This window comes from Streptopelia decaocto, assembly GCF_964273445.1.
Source record: "Streptopelia decaocto genome assembly, chromosome: 5".
Lineage (NCBI taxonomy): Eukaryota > Metazoa > Chordata > Aves > Columbiformes > Columbidae > Streptopelia > Streptopelia decaocto.
Genome location: NC_138659.1, coordinates 602,402 through 619,002, shown reverse-complemented (window position 1 = coordinate 619,002; position 16,601 = coordinate 602,402). Strand labels below are relative to the sequence as shown.

General features: G+C 56.4%; 1 protein-coding gene across 1 annotated transcript; it reads right to left on the bottom strand.

Moving 5' to 3' along the window:
- Nucleotides 1-5,015: 5,015 nt before the first annotated feature.
- On the bottom strand, nucleotides 5,016-6,553 carry DMRTA2 (DMRT like family A2; the record flags this gene model as incomplete). The annotated part of the gene is made up of 2 exons (XM_082053062.1): nucleotides 5,016-5,887; nucleotides 5,998-6,553. The coding sequence occupies 2 exons, from the start codon at nucleotides 6,551-6,553 to the stop codon at nucleotides 5,016-5,018; spliced, it is 1,428 nt and encodes a 475-aa protein (XP_081909188.1).
- Nucleotides 6,554-16,601: the final 10,048 nt, after the last annotated feature.

The window sequence follows — 16,601 nt, the reverse complement described above, 5'->3', positions numbered from 1 at the left end:
AAGTAACACAACATTTCCATTACAGTCTCGTAATACAGACACCAATATCTTATTTTAGTGATTCCCAAGTATTTCCACAGCCTTTACCACTGCATTCGAGTTCTCCATCAGCTCTTGTGACCCAGAGACCACATGAGCCCCTTGCCCCGCTCTTCGGTGCTGGAATTCACTCCTTCCCCCCATTCTTCCTCCACCTTCAGCAGTTGGCTTCCTCACAAACCTACCTTCTCCAGCCGTGGCACCTTGGCCTCGCGTTAGCCAAGCTGCGCCAGCTCCTTCCCTCGCCTTTTAACCTCTCCCCAGCCCCGGCCGCCTCCCTCGCATTAACACCACCTGCCCCGCATCAGCACCACGCCCACCCTTCCCACCGCCCACGGGAACTGCACCGAATCCAGCCCCAACCACACGATCCAACGGTGGATTCGAGGCCGCGGCGGGTTGCTCAGCTCCTGGGGTGCCAGTAGCAGGTCGCACCCTCTGCACCGGCTCCCCGGGTCAGGAGCATCTGCACGGACCACTGGTTCCCTGATAACACAGAAACGAGGGCACTGGCTGAAAGGGATGGGTTTTTATATTAACACCACTGATAAAACTATTTTTTTTCCATAAGAAAGTCGTTATGGAGGTGAAATGCAAAACATCACTGTGCAGTTCCAGCTTTTTTCATGTTTTCTATTTCTGATTTTCGAACTTACACCCGAAAGCGTGTTTTCTTCTCTTTTTTATTTTCCCTAGTAAAATGGTAGAGAAAAACGAAGAGGAAACTGTGAGGGAACAGTACAAGGGCAAACATCATTTTTGCAACAGAGTTTTAATATTTCTGTTGAAACCTGGATAAAACGGGGAAATGGAAATCGAAATGAACTTTCCAGCCCCTCAACCGATGCTAAAAGCGGCAGAAAACAATAAACCAGCCTGTTCCGCGGCCCCTGTGACTATTTATACTCCGCTCGGTTCCATCTGTTGAGCTCTGAAAGTGCCGAAGGCGGCGGGAGCGGGTTCCCGGGCAGGGGCTGCCCGCAGCCGGGCTTCGCCGGCTCGTCCTGTGGAGCTGCTCCTCCTCGTTTTTTCCACCTGCTTAATCACATTTAAATATATTAAATACTTTCCTATTGTTGTTCCGGCACAGAAGTAATTGCTGCAGTTGCCATGGGGACGTTATGACAACACAGGGGGGGTGCCCGCATGATTAGAGGAGGCAGAGGTGTCCCCTCGTCTGGAGGACGTGGGAAGTTTCTGTGCCTGACACAAGTGCCCTGGGAACTCCTGCCCGGCGCTGCGCTCCCACCATGAAACCATCTCGGGGGATACGTGGGCTCACACCCACCGCTGGGGACAACGAGCTGTCCGGGAGCGGGGCCGAGGGGAGGGCAGCGGGGCGGGTAAAAGCCGCTGTCACCCCGCGATGCCCCCGCGGGCCCGGCGGCAGCTGTGTTTGCCCAGCGCCGGCACAAAGGCCGCGCCGCCCCGGTGAGGGGCACCCGGGGCCAGCCCGTCCCGTCCCGGGTGAGAGGCCCGTCCCTTCTCTCCTTCCCTACCCGGGGCCGTTTCCAGGCCGTGTAAACGGAGCATCAAGTCCCGGGACAGCCACGGCGACGGGGCCTGCGGGAGAGCCGGGGCGGGGGTCGGGACTCGCTCCTCGGCCTCCACCAAAACAAGCCAAGGCTCCCGCCATGGGGACCGGCTGCCGGGGGACAGCGTGGAAGTGGCACCGCCGCCCTCCCCACCCGCCGTCTCCACCCCGGGCTGCGGGGCCCCGGCAGGCAGCAGGGCGCTCGCCGGGGCTGCTGCGGAGCAAAAGGCAGGGCCGGGGCCGGAGGAGAGGCGAACTGCGAACCTCCTTTATGCCCAGCGCCTCGGCAGCAAGTCCGGTTTACGGGGGCGCACTGAGGGCGGAGGGGCCGGGGGAGAGGCGGCTTTGGGAAAGAGTGGGAGGGTAGCGGAGCCTTCCCCCCCTCGGACTTCAAACAACCAGCCTGTAAAAGCGACCCCCGCCTCTCTTTCCCGGCCTCGCTCAGCCCAGCGGGCTGCGGCGGTCAATCCCAGTCCCGGTCCCTGTCCCGGTCCCGGCCCGGAGCCGCTGCCCCGCTCCGGCACGGCCGGACGGGCCCACAGCGAGCGGGGCACGGAAAGGTTCATTTTAGGTGAAGGAATGTCATTTCGCTACTAAATGGTTAGTCTAATTTGATCTTTATTATGCTGTGGATTAGGGCTGATTCATATTAAACACTCGTGCAGTTACTACAACTCGGGAACGTATCCCACCGTAGGTACCGCCGCGGTTCCAGCGCCGCCGCTTCCTGCGACCGCGGATTCAGATTTAATTAACAGGGAAGTTTGCTGGCGCTCGCCCGCGGCCTCTCTGCGTTACAAATAATTTATACTCCGTTCCGCGGATTTTTATTCAAGTGGCAGCATTTTATTTTACTCTAAAAGGGACCTGAAGCTTCTGTATATGAACCTCCCCGAGGCGGCTTCAAACCTAAGGGATTTTTCTTTTAATCTACGGGAATTACCTCAATGGGGACAATGTATCAGGTTCTCTTACCCCTTCTTCCTAACTCCCCCAATTTAACAGCCTAAACTATCCATATGAAAGTTAATCGTCGTGATCCCCATTGTCGGTTGTATAAATCCAAGCTCGAGCCAACCTCCAAGACACAGCAACAATTCTGATAAATTGTCCTGCTCGGCTAACTACACAAGAATGGCTTTCGTAATTAAAAGGGGAGCTGAGTTAAATCAACAGTTCTTAAGCCCTTCTCAACAGGGCTAGAATGGGAGAAATGTGGCGACCTGATTTCTTTAAGTAGCAGCTCTTTGTAGCCCGTTCATAATCCCAGGTATGGAAACCCATCAGATATGGAAACCCATCCCGCACCAAGTCAGCTGCCAAACAGGGGAAAAAATAGAAGTTTATTCAGATGCCCAAAGTCCATCTTTTTTCCAGTCTAACATAACCCTGGCACTTTATAACCAAACAGACAACTCCTTTTCCAATTAAAGTGGAATTAGGAAACTCAATCAAATTAGCTCACTATTAAAGCCCTTCTTTATTAAACCGTTTTATTGTAGTAATATTAAGTTTCACCCGCTCTTGGAACACGACACTTTAAAAGGTTTCCCTTGTGATATTGATTTGGCTGCTCCCAGGATGGACCGGGGTCAAAAAATTTACCTGGGTGTAATCTGTCATATTTATTTACTTTTAAAAAATTCTTAAAATTGTATCCAGCGTGATCAGTTGCGGAGGGAAGGAAGAACTGCGTTTTACTTGCTGCCGTCCTCCGATTCTACCCCGGGCTTCCTCCGGCAGCCCCGGCGGGACGCGTCCCCTCCCGAGCCACCGGGCTGGGAAGGGGTTGGTAGGAGCCGCGCTGCCAGCTCCGAGCCAATGTTTACACAGTTATATTTGAAGTGAGAAAGTAAACAGTCCAGCTGTGCCACGGAGCGGTTCGGTGGGATTAGGTTTCCATACCAACCAACTTTAGGAGCTTTTACAGTCTTAATTCACCCATGCACTGAACTTGTTCTTTGTGAGTAATAGTTTTCCTGGGCCAAGCACTCCCAGGACTGATCAGAAAGTCGCGCTCCGGACTGCGGAAGGGTCGGCTCTCTGGGTGGATGGAGCACGCAACAAATACAGCAGTAAATAAGTAGAGGGGGGAACGGATTTCTTACTTTTCGGTCTTGAAGAACAGTCAGACATCAATGAGGAAAAACTAAAAGAATAAAAGCAAGCGCGTACGCCCCGCGCTGAACTTGCCGTCTCTCAACACCTTCCCGCCTGTCGCGCAAACACGTTTTTACGTTCTCAAAACCCGACAGTCATTATTATACGTCCCTTCACTTATCTTGATAGAGAAACGATCAAAAAGCACATTCAAATTTCAGATAAGAGGGAAAAGTACCTCTCCGTTGCTACACAACCCTCTGTCGGAAAGACGTGCTTTCCTTTAACGGTGCTTTCTGTTCTCTGCGACAACGCCAGATTTCCTAAATAAAACAAAAATCGGCAAGATGTTGAAGGAAAAACCCCAATTTAAAATTACACCTCTAATTTATTTTTCCTGGCATAAATAATAAAAAGACCAGAACAAGAAATAAACGTGTTTGACAATTTTTGCTGATAACGAAATTGCTCTGGTTTATACACTTTCTTTTTATTTGTAAATTTTCCGAATAATATCCGTTTTGACCACGATAAAAATGTAGTAAACATGTTTGTGCTAATTGCATGAACTCCTTTGAATATTGACTGCGCTTGTCAAATTAATTTCCCAAAACACACTTCCACTGTCTCATAAAATACCACTTGCCATTTATAAGACCGATTTTTTTTATAATAGAAAATAACATTTATTTCTATGAAATGGAAACACAGAATTACCTGTTAGAAACAGCAAGAAGTTTGCTACATCGGAACAAGAAAGCAATTTTCTTGCAGATCACAAATGAAGGAGCCTTATTAAACCGTCATACACCATTGGCGCCAGGGTCCTACGGACAGTTACAAATATATCTACTTTCCAATGTTATATACAGATCGTAACATTTTTTGGGGTGGGAAGGAAAAGGCTTTCAATTGACAATATGTTTAATCTATATGCCTGGTAAGTATTACAATGAGCTGCCTAATCTTTAGCTTAACGTTAATACCAAGTTCACCTACAAGTTACATTAATAACTTAGATTTCCATTTTATAACATTATACACTTGCTAGTATACATATATATATGTATGTGTGTGGGAAAGAGCGTGTGTGTGTGCATATACACCCCACGACGCACCAAGGATATCCATGCTTACGGCCATAAGCAACAAAGAGTGAATCATGTCTGGACAATGAAAGTGCACCTTTATCACCATTTTAATACACCTACGCCTGTCCGCACCAGGCTCTGCACGCAACCATGGCCTGTACGGGGAAGAGGGGAGAGAAAGCCACCGGCGCCCGTCCACCCGTGCCTACCTAGCTACCTCTACACAGACGAGCTTTAGGAAGCCGCCCCCGCTATTGCTTCTCGGGGGTGTTGTTGACCATGGGCCCGTAGAGCCCGCCGGAGTAGACCTGCTCCTTGTGCACGGCGGAGCGGTCCCGCATGAGGTCGCTGAAGGCGTAGTCCACGGGGGGCCGGAACCCGAGGGTGGGCATCAGCCCGGCCGTGGAGTAGGGGGTCATGAAGGCCAGTCCCCGGCTGTGCGCCGAGTAGGCGAGGCGCAGGGGGTTGAGTCCCAGGTGGGTGCCCAGCGGGTAGGCGCCGGCCTCGGCCCCGAAGTGCGTGGCGTTGGGCTGCAGGGGCGAGAAGGCGGAGCGGCTGCCCAGCGTGCCGATGGCGGGGGCCATGGCGCCGGCTATCAAGGGCCGGTGGTGGGCGGCGGCGGGGGTGGGCGGAAGGCCTTGCAAGGCGCCGTCCCGGGCCCAGCCCTCCTCGGGGCCCTTCTCCGGGCCGCGGTTGTTGAGGATCTGCTCGATGGCCTGTACCACGTCCCCTCCGCAGCCCTGCAGCACCAGCTCCAGCACGCTGCGCTTGTGCGCCGGGAAGACGCGCGTCAGGATGTCGATGGGAGTCCGCTGCCGGCCGCCGGCCGAGGGCGACGGGTCCTGCTCGTCCTTGTCCGCCTCCGAGCCCGAGTCCGAGCCCAGCGGGCTGATGGAGCCCGGGCTCTCCTCCCCCTCCTTCGGGCCCTTGGAAACGGGCGAGCTCAGGAAGGACTCGCCGTCCCCGTTCTCCGAGCCCGAGCCGTGGCGAGCTTCTGGGGAGGAGGTGCCGGGCACAGACTCGCCGTCCGGGGACAGGGGCTTCCCGCCCGCCTGCTGCGGGGTGACGGCGCGGCTGGGCAGCAGCGTCTTGGGAAACAGCTCGAACTTCTGCATCTTGGACTCTGCGGGGCGGGGAGGGGAGAAGGAGGGAGACCATCAGTGCGGCTGCCCCAGGCGAGCCCCGCTTGTCGGCGGGGTCACCCGCCCGATGCGCCCGCAGGTCCGCGCCTACCCCCGCCCCTTCTCCCCATCTCCGTCCCCGGGCTCCCCCCCAGCGCCCACAGCGCGGCCTTACCTGAGGCGCCGCCGCCTCCCTCGCCGCCGCCCCCGGCGCAGACGGACCCGAAGACCTCGTACGCGGGCCGGGGCGGGATGATGCCGTTGGCGGCCGCCAGTGCCAGCCCCTCGGCGGTGCCGTAGAGCAGCTGGAGCTCCCGGGCCTCGTTCTCCTCCTGCGCCTGCTGCCGGCGCAGCGCCACCTGGGCCGCCATGACGCGCTGGCGCTCGGCGATGAGGGTGCACTTGGCGCACATGCAGTCCTTCCAGCGGCAGTACCGCTTGTGGCCCTTCAGCGCCGACACCACCCCGTGGTTGCGGCACCGGGCGCACTTGGGCGTCCGCGGGTACTTCTCGGCCGCCCGCAGCAGCAGTGGTGGCGCCCGCAGGAGGCTCCCGGCTACGCTCACCGGCAGCGTGGCCGCCGCTGCGGCCGCCGCCGCCGCCACCGAGCTGGGGGGCACCGGGGGGGGCGCGGCGGGCACGCTGGGCAGCTCGGACCGCAGCTCCATCTTGGCAAGCGCGCCCCGAAAGAGCGACCCACCTTCCTGGCCTCCCCCAAAGCAAACAGGGGCGGGGGACTCCCCTCTGCGCACCAGGACAAGCTCCCGGCGCTTTCAGGCGCGATCACGGGTGGGGGACACACGGAGCCCCGGGAGCGGGCGTGCAAAGCCAAGCGCCTGTCCCTCCGCCTCGCTCCCCGCCCCTGAACACCTGCACACAGCTCCGGAGTGCGGTTCAAGTGAGGGGGGCGCCGTCGGGAGCCTTTCTGCGCCCTCCTCCCCTCCGCTCCCGAAAAGCGAATCTAAGACAAGAAAATCCAAGAAAACTTAGATCTCTCTCGCCGCCTTGCTTCCCGTGCGCATCTGGGAGCGCAGCGACAAGTCCATCGCGCCGGGCTCGATCCCGAGCTCTCCCGTCCGCTCCCCGCGGCGCCCCGGTGGAAACCCGAGCGGTTCCCTACGCTCAGCTCCCCTCTTCCCCCTGTGGCTACAACCATAGACTAAAAGCGTCCCTTCAAAGAGCAATCCGGCACCTTCACCAGCAGGATCCCTCGCGGAGGCTAAAATCCAAAGAAATCACCCAGTCTCCTGAGCAGCAGCGCCGCAGCCGGGCCGAGGGCCAGGGGGCCCGTGCAGGCGGCCGCGGTGGGAGCGGGCAGAGCGGACGGCAGGGCCGGAGCGGGCAGGGCCCCCCGGGAGCCGCCGCCGCCCCGCGTCGCGTCGCCCGGCGCGTGCGGAGGAGCTGCGGGCAGAGCGCGCTGCCCGCCGCGCCGCGCGCCGCCACTCGCGCTATTGTCGCGCCCGCGTTGCCATTAGGCAACATTTGACAACAATGTGGCGCCTGCTATTGGCCGGGGGCGGGAAGCGCCGCTCTGATTGGCCGCCCGGCGGCTGCCCGCGCGCGCGGAGGGTCCTGGGGGGAGCGCGGTGTCCGCGCGTGTGCGTGGGGTCCCGATCGGCGTGCGTGTGTGCGTGCAAAACCTGACCGACCGCTCGCTGCCTGAGAGCCCGGCTCGGTTCTCCTCTGTGTTTGGGGCTTGGTTTGGTTTGGTTTTTTGTTTGTTAATCCAGTGGAAACGGTGTTTACCTTGCTGCCTGTTTTTGGTTTGTGTGGGGGGTTTGTGTGATTTTTGTTTTGGTTTGTTTTGTTTTTCCCTGGGTGTCACTTGTCAAAAGGGTGGGGGAAAATATACTGTGGAAGGTGACAATTCAATTTATGGTCTCCCCCTCTCCCCTCGGAGATGTTACTTTATAATAGTAGGTAACGATGCCTCTCTCCTTCCATTTTCCCCCCTTCCTCCCTTCCTTCCCGTCTCCTCCTCCTCTCTCCGCTCTCTCTCACTCCACAGCTGCAGGTGAATTTCACCGGCGCCGCCGCAGCAGGAGCCCGAGGTGAGTGCGATTTTCCGCGTTTCTTGCGCTGTACCCGCACAGCCCTGCCCGCCCTTCGCTCCCAGCAAGTGCAGCTCGTTCTTTCTCCCGCCAGCTCTTTGCGCGACTACATGTTCAACAGGCGCTTCCCCGCGGGGCCGATAAACGCGAGGGGCTGATTTTTGAGGAGAAGGCTGCCTGGCTCGTAACTGTATATTAACCACGGAGCTTTTGTTTTAGCATTAACCACCCGGGTCTGACGTCACGTTCGCGGGTGACGGGGAGGAGGTAGCACTTGGGCAGGTTGGCTGCGAAATAACGCCGTCTCCTTTCCCCAGGGCTCTCCCCGTTTCCCACGAGGAATCTCCATCCTCCTTGCCACTTTTGAAAGTTGTTACATGTGTCCGTAACGGGAACAGTCGCTAAGAGCGTCCCTCTGGCCGCCTCAGCATCCCCACGCTGCGAGATCTTCCCCCGCCGCCTCCCCGCGTGGGCTGCCCCGGGCGAGCTGCCGTTCCCGCGGGAGCCGGGCACCCGGACCGGGAGGAGAGGAAGCCCCGCTTCGCTCGGGACGTGCCCGCCGCTCCCTGCGCGGCCCGGGCAGCGCGCACGGCCGCGGTGACCCGCGGAACGGCCGCAGGACGAGCCGCGCTCGCTGGTGCTCCGCTGTCCCTTCCCTTTTGTCACACTCCCGTGGTTGCGAGAAGCACGATTGCAGAGCCCTCCAACTTGTCAGTATTTTTATTACACATACACCCTTCTTCCTCTGTTTTTATTTTTCTTCCCCCCGAAATGAGCGCTTTCCCACACGACTTTCTGTGTGTGCAGCTGCCAGCCACTTCTCCTGATTTAGGTGTTATAACACCTTTATTTAATACAGCCGCGGAGTCAAAATATCCGACTTAATTTTATTCGCAACCAGTAATTTTATTCTCTGGGGAGAATTACTCAAACCATGTGATTTAATTTGGAATGCCTAGACCTCGATCAGAATGAGTGGGCAACATTTAAAATATTGTTTTATGTTGGCTTACCATGGATAAAATATTGTACCTTCTTCCTGGCAGTTTTGATTTGGTTTGCGGTGGGTTCTTTTCTGCAAATACCTTTCCCTTTCCCTCCGAGGCAGCCTCCCGTTACCAGCAACACAGCACATGGGTTATGCTGATTCACCCGCTTCCCTTTTCTTTCAGCTTTGATTTAAATTAAAGGTCTGGGTTATCCTTCCCGTTTACGACGGATTTAAACGATATATTTTGGAAACAGAGGTGTCCAAAAATAAATAAAATAAAATAAAATAAAATAAAATAAAATAAAATAAAATAAAATAAACATTAACCAGCCAGTGAAATTGCAAACGGCGGTGTAGAAGTTTGAACACATAATGTGTAGCATCTCTGTCCCAAGACGTTACACACAGTTTCCGCAGACCCGTGCAGCACGTCCCTCAGTGACTGTATTGCCGGAGTCAGGACACGATGTCCTAGCGCTGTGCACATCAGCACCCAGTGCCTATTTCTGATGTTTATCCGGGGTCAGCACGACCACCACCGCCTCATCCAAAACACCCAACCGTATATCGCTTTTTAAATACTATGCTCTGTATCGATGTATACAACATCGAAATAGCCGGGTTTTATTCAACGAACGTTTATTTCAGGAAAACGCGACGCAGCCTCAGGATTCAGCAAATACTGAGGACATTTGTTTCAAGCTTCCCTGATATACCCCGAGCATTAAACGGTTTCCCACCCCATGACTCTCCCCACCACCCCCTCAGGGGCCGGCAGCAGCCCGGGGGAGCCCCGGAGGGTCCGGGGGCTGAGGCGAAGCCGCCGCTCCCGGGAAGGCGCCGCTCCCGCCGGCGTCACTCCCGACCCGGGGCCGAGGCCGCTCTGGACTCGTCACACTCCTCCGCAAACCCCGGGCTTTCCTCTTTCCAGCCCTGCTCACTTTCAAACGCGATCCAACTAATTTGTTGTTGATTTCTTACAAAGCGCCTGTAGAAAAGGAGAGCCTCGGAATCCGCAGTCTCACTGTTCACTGGTTTAATAGATTAATAATAATAATCATTTATTCCCTCTCCTTATTTTCCTTTGGAAGCTTTCACTGTGAGCCTCGACAAAGGGTGCACACATTCCACAGATTTTAATCAAGCAAAACACAACGGGGCTGTGCGTTAGCCCGGATCAGCAAAGCCGCGGCCAGGGCTGCCCACGGGGTAAGGGCTTTTTCCAGCTTCGTCCCGGCCCGACAGAGCCCTCTGTGTGTGAGAGTACGTGCGGGAGGCAGTGGAGGGGTTGCGGTTGCTGCACCACCCTTCTTCCTCCCTTCTCTCCTACTGCAATTAATTTCTGTTTGACAGGCACAATAAAATCTTCGTTTACATCTCTGTTCTTGTGTCTTTCTTGGAGGAGGGGATGTTTGTTTTAGGCACCCACAGAGCAGCCGTGCTCCCGCTGCACGGGACGCCGCGAGGTTACGAGGAAAGAGAAATTCACTCCTCCAAACCCAGCGAAACGCAACTTTAAAGCCCCCGAGGCTTGGCTCTGGGAGCTCCTTCCACCACCGCCACAGCCAGCAGAAAAGCAGCGGCGTGGACCCAGCTCCTCGCTTCGCCCCTCGGGGCTCGTCGCGCCCCGGAGGAGCAGCCCTGGTTTGGCACAGGGAGCCCGGGGCGAGCGGGTCCCCCCGCGGCCGGAGCCGTGGACAAGCCGTGCCCAAGCCGGGCTCAGGCGGCCGCTGGCCCCGCGGAGCCCCCCGGGCCGGGGGCGCACAGAGCCGGGAATTACCGGGCACAGCGCTGTCCCCGCTTTGGGCAGCCCGCGCCCTCCAGGTGCGTGAAAAGCGGCGTCACTTCGTTACAGAAACGAAAAGAAACGCTGCGTTTCGTTGCGTGGTGTCCCTGTGGCTGCTTCATGATCCCCGGCGTGTATTTGACTCCGGCAGCCTCCAGAAGCGCACGGAGCCGGCGCCCGGGACTCAGTGCTCACATCTGGGTCAGCTCGGTAAAACACGACACGGTTTGTTGGGTTTTGTTGTTATTTCTTTTTTCTTTAGGAAGACATGATCCTCCCGGTGTTTATTTCTCTCCTTACTCCCATTAATTCACCTAAAGGCTTCCTGTGCATCGCTGCTCCCCTGCAAAAGTTTGAGAGGGCTGCATGCAACGGTGCCGCTCCATCTTCCCCCAATTACAGCAGTAAAATCTTAATTAAAAAGAGCCCGTCTATTGGCTGCCATGTAGGGGAAGGCAGCCACGCACGCCCGGAGGCAGCGCAGCGCCTGGAAGCATCCCGGAGAAATATAGTTCTTGATTAGTGTATTTTCATCTCGTTCTTAGCGGAAGACAGTTTGTAAGTACCTGCTAATGTTAGTGCTCTTTAAGGTTTCAATTGTTCTAGGGAGTTTGCCATTGACTTTTTCATTATTTACCTACTGAATCAAAGTAAGCAAATGCCATCTGTTTCCCTGCTGCTATCATCTTCACGTTTAATTATCCGCCCAGCAGCCTAATAGAGATGATATTAAACTAAATCTTTTTGACATTAAAAGTAATTATCCCCAAACCAATATTACAATAATGAAAATTACCCTCCCCCCCACCAAGAAAAAGGCACATTCCTCCCAGTCCAGGCAACCTCTTCAGATCCCGGAGCGGGGAAGGGTAGACGGAGCTCCCGTTAGCCCAGACTTCTCAAGTATTTGAAACATTATTAACTCGATTTCCCGGCTCCCAGTGGGGGAGGAAAAAAGAGACAAGGGAGAGAGATTTGTGGAAGGAAATCAGGGAAAGCCGGGGCTCCACATATACCTGCGTGGGCTCCTGTGCGCCCGCAGCCCAGCGGCTGCACCGCAGGGCCCGGCACCTGGGGGCGATGGGGACCGGGCGCTGCCTGACCCACCGGGCACCCGCCGGGCCCGGCGCGGCTCCCAGCACCGGCTTTTAGGAAGCAGCGTGTCGTAAATACACACACATGCGGCCCCTCGAAGCGCTTTGCACCATCCAATGACACCGCCGTGTGTAACGCATCGGTGTTGATGGGACGGTTCATTATAGAGACATTAGGATCGGGTTCGTAATTAAGGGGAGCACGGCGGGTCCTCTAACAGATGGTTCCTCACTGAATTACCTCTACGGAGTCATTTCACTTGGGCTCAAACTTCTCCGCCATTTCTCCTCCGACTCGCTTTAATATGAGCCGGAGCTGCGTCCCCCATTTCCTTTAGTACGTGCTAAACTGAGCTAATTTTAATTGCATGTTTCAACTTTGCTAATTAAATAGAGTGGTCTAATTAAAAGTGACTAGGGAACAGTTTTAATTCAACCCTCTACTTTTTTAACAATCCATTATGCAACAAATCCAGGGTAAGCCCTCCCTTTAAAAAAGCTACAGATGATTGAGTTTTTACACCTTTTTACACGCTCACAATGGGGAGACTTGACCCAACATATGTAGCGGCGGGGCTGGGCCCCCCCGGCTCCCCGGTGGGGCATTGGAAACGGGCTGCGCCGCCGCTGCTGCGCTGCCTGAGCGCTGCGGGACCCGGGGCCTCCCGGGGCCTCCCCGCTGGAAGTGCTGAGACTATTAGCCCAGCAGAGGTTAGAGTAGCACATCCCCGAGACAGCAGCCCGGGATTTGGGAAAATCGGGCTCTTTACACGCCTCATCTCTTCAGCAAGTGCTCATTAGGTTGTTAACCTCTGGTTCACATGAAAGGGCTATGTGATGAATCCCCTCCTGAACAAATGGGCGCATCCCCCTTCAGGCACCGAACAAAGCCCTTAAAATAACTGCACAAGAAAGCCTTTAGTTGTTACTCTAAAATTTCTTTTCTCTGAGAGCTGTGCCCATCCATACACACGCACACAGACACAGAAAGAGGGAAAAAAAGCGCGCACATACACACAGAAAAATCCCGCCCCCCCTGCCCCCGCGCTGGAGCTAAAAATGAAAAACCCGGGTTCCGTCCCCCGGGCCCGGCGCTGGCTGGGGTCCCCCGGGCCCGGCCGAGGCTCGGCTGCGGCTTCCCGAGGGAAGGGAGGGAAATCTTCACCGCTTTAGCGGAGCGGGCGGGGGAGGCAGCCGCCCCTGCGGATGGGGAAAGCCAGGGCCCCCCGTGGGGGGGGCTGCGGGTTGCCTATGCTGGTCCTCCCCCGCTGCTCTCCCCTTCTCCCACCCCCCGAGGGGCCCGTGGAGCGGAATCAGAGACGAGGAGGAGGCCGCGAGCAGGAATTTCCCGTTCCCGCAGGGATCGCCCAGCGCGGGCCGGGGCCGCCCGGGGGGAGCCGGGGGCCGCCCCGCTCCCTGGCCCCACGGCGGGACCGCCCGGAGCGGTCGCCCCGCTCCCCGGGAGCAGGAAGGGCGGCGGAGCCGATCGTTTCCTTAACCACCGATCGTCTCCGTAACCAAACCCGCTCACCTTCGAAGGCGATGCTGCCGCGCACCCACTCCCCTGTACGGGCAGCTTATTGCTAATTGAGGGATGGCCGAGAGCAGAGCCCGGCTCCCGCTTTCTTCACAGATCTTGTACGGGTTTTAGACTCTTTAAGACCCTTTCTCTCTCCCTCCCTCCCTCTCCCTTTTTATTTCCCAGCCCCTCGGGCATGGATTAAAGTGACAGACAATTTTCCCTTCGCACCTTATTGATGGTTAAATGCACTTTGAGATAATGCGCGGAGGGCGGCGGGAGGGGGCGGGGGGGCTGGGAAGCGCCGCGAAGCCCCGCGGGACGCTGGAGCGGGCCCGGGCAGGCGGGGGGCGCGCGGGGGGCGCAGGGCGCTGCCCCGTCCCCTCCTCTCCCCATCACCTCGCAGGCGGCTGCGGGGCCGCGGGGCTCTGCTGGGAGCCGGCGTGTCAGCGGCGCCTCCCGTGGCACAGGAAAACACGCGTGTGCCGCAGCCTCTCCGTGGCCTTGGGCCTGCGGCGTGGAAGCACACGGGCACACGCAGGTAAAGCGAAGGCAGCGGTCGGAGCCAGAATGACTCAGGAAAGCCCCACTCTGCTAATTTACTATCGGGCGCTCTGAGAGGTTCATTAAAAAGGCTCTTGTCAGCTCCCTAACGATCCGAGAGCTTTTTAATTATATTTTATATTCCCCTACCCGTCTCCTAACTTCAAACACATGGTAAAAAGGATTTGCTGTTTTGTTTCAGGTAAAACCTAATAATTAAAATTCAGACCCCGTCCCATGCATCTGCTTCGCCTTTGCCAAATGAATTGAAGGGAGAGAGAAAAGCGATTTCATTGAGATCACAGATGGGGTGCAGGTTTTTGGAAGAAATTTGAGAAACACCATTGTCCCGAATCAAAACTCTATGTCTTGCCCCACAAAGGGGGCTGCTTTAAGCCCCTCAACTTCTATGGGGCTTGTTTTTTAAACTTTAAGTGTTCCGCACAATAAGCTGCCACCAAAATGTCACAACCACTCTGATTCCAAGTGTGTCTCGCTGCAAAGGGAGCAGAAAAACGAAGGGAGCGAAGGGAAGGAGTGTAATTAAAAACCCTCGAGTTCCCTCATGCCCGCTGGGGCACAGCGGCCCGACCGGGCGGGGCGGCCGGGAGCTGCCCCCGCCCGCGGCAGCGGCAGCGGCACCCCCAGGTGCGGGGCGGGTCCCCGCGCGGCTCCGCATCTGCCCGGCCCAGCTCCGCACCTCGGAGCGCTTCCATATTTTGGGGGCTAAATTGTTTCATCAGCCGAAAGCAGAAGACTAAGCCTTTTATTTTTATTCATGATCGTGACAGCCCCAGTCGGATTTGCCAGAGGATCCCCCCTCCATGTTTGTTGCCCTAGGAGCTCAGGAGCTTAACAATCCTGCCGGAATGCGATAGATAAATACAACTTACCTCGTTAAAGACACATATTGAGAGTGTTTGCGGAAGGGCGGGAGAAGAGAACCCTTCATCAAAAACCACACGCACTAAAGGGGAAAAAAATTCTTGTATTCTTTTTAGGGCTAACATACGCTATTTAGTGGGGCCCTTACGCAAACACAGACTGCTCTTAAGTTAATGACGGAGCATCCTCAATGTACCGCGGCACGTTCAGCCCCGTCCCCGTGCCGCGCCCGTTGCCACCAGCCCCGCGGGAGCGGGCGGCGCTGGGGCAATGCCAGGGCTTCCGGCTCCATGGGCTGTGTTTATTTGATTTATTTATTCTTTTTTTTCGCCGGTAATGCCCAAATTTTTCGTGTGCGCCCCCGCGCCCAGCGCAGGGCTGAGCGTCTCCGCCCACGCCCGCGGGGAAGGGCACACGCCGCCGTCAAACGAACGGCAACGAGCGGCCTCGCTCCCGCTCATTTTTTGATCCCACCTTTTAATCCGATTTAAAACATTTCTGTTATTTGTTACGGCTGGGGAGGACGGCGCTTTCCTCCGCGGCTGTGCGGGCAGAGCGGTAGCGGTGCTCGGCTGCCCCTCTGCGCCCCGCGGCCCTCGCTGCTCCGCCCGCCGCCCCGGTGCGGGTTTTCCGCTGGCGGCTTCTCCCCCGCGCGGGCGGGGCTGCGGGGCGGCTGCTGGGCGCGGGCGGCTCCCCGCGGCGCTGGGAGGCGTTTCCTCTCTCCACCCTTTCCTTTCGCGCCGGCGTTTTCAGGGGGGAGCGCGGCGGCCCCGAGGTGCGAAGGCGCGGTTCGGCACGGCCCGCCGGCTCCGCGCCTGGCGCTGCGGCTCCGTCCCGGCCTGTGCCGGGGGCGAAGGGGGTGTCCCGCTCCCCACGGGGCCAGTCCCTCGGTGGGGCGGGCAGGCGGGCGGTGCGCGGGTCCGCCTGCGGGACAGCGGGCGGGCCGCTGCCATTTCCCACCGCAGAGCGGGAGGACGAACTGCCGGCCGTGGATCTGCCATCGGCCGGCGCGGGGCTGAGGGACGGACAGGCGGCCGCTTTCCCAGGATCTGGAGGGAAAGGTGGTGTTAAAACGAGGACACAGAGTACCGTTAGTTCTCGGGTACAAGCCATGCCCTCCCATTCAGCACTCGGTATTACCGAACGGTTATTCAAAGCGGTTGAATTTATGGGACACAAGAAGTTATCACCGCAGGGTGAGTGGGAAACGTGAGGTTGAATAAGTCGTGTAAGCTTCTTTCCTTGATTTCATTTTGGCTGAAGAACCGCCGCGCTTTCTCCTCGCAGCCCTGGAGATTTTTGCTGCCTCAGACGGGACAAACTGGTCGCCAATAAACCCTCCACCTTCTCCTGGCGGTTTGTGCTGCAGCAGAGCCTTTCTTCCCTTGGGACAGCACGCAAGAATTTATCATGGACTTTGAGACTAATATTACAGTGGATCTATGTTTAAATATATTTTCCCATGTAATTCCAAGTCTGGGTAACATTTTCTTGTAAGAACAGGGCCTCTTTTTCATTATTAATAACATTATTTTCCTCTGTAAAATAACTCACTTCCTCTCTAGTGAGGAGGAGGTGATGTTATTCTGTGTGCTTAAGCAACGATACAGACTGTTACATTGTACAGAGTCTTCAGCCTCATTCTGTGCTTAAAAACCATACGAACCTTACATACTTTACTAATAATTATTAGTCCTTTTTCCTAGTGGTGCATAAATAACCTGAAAATTCACCTCTGCTGGAGATGAGTGGATCGCCTGCAATTAAAAATATCTGTGATTATGGCAACGGGAAGATTTGTGTTTTTTAAAGTCCACATTACACTTCGAGGGGAATTATTCCACTTT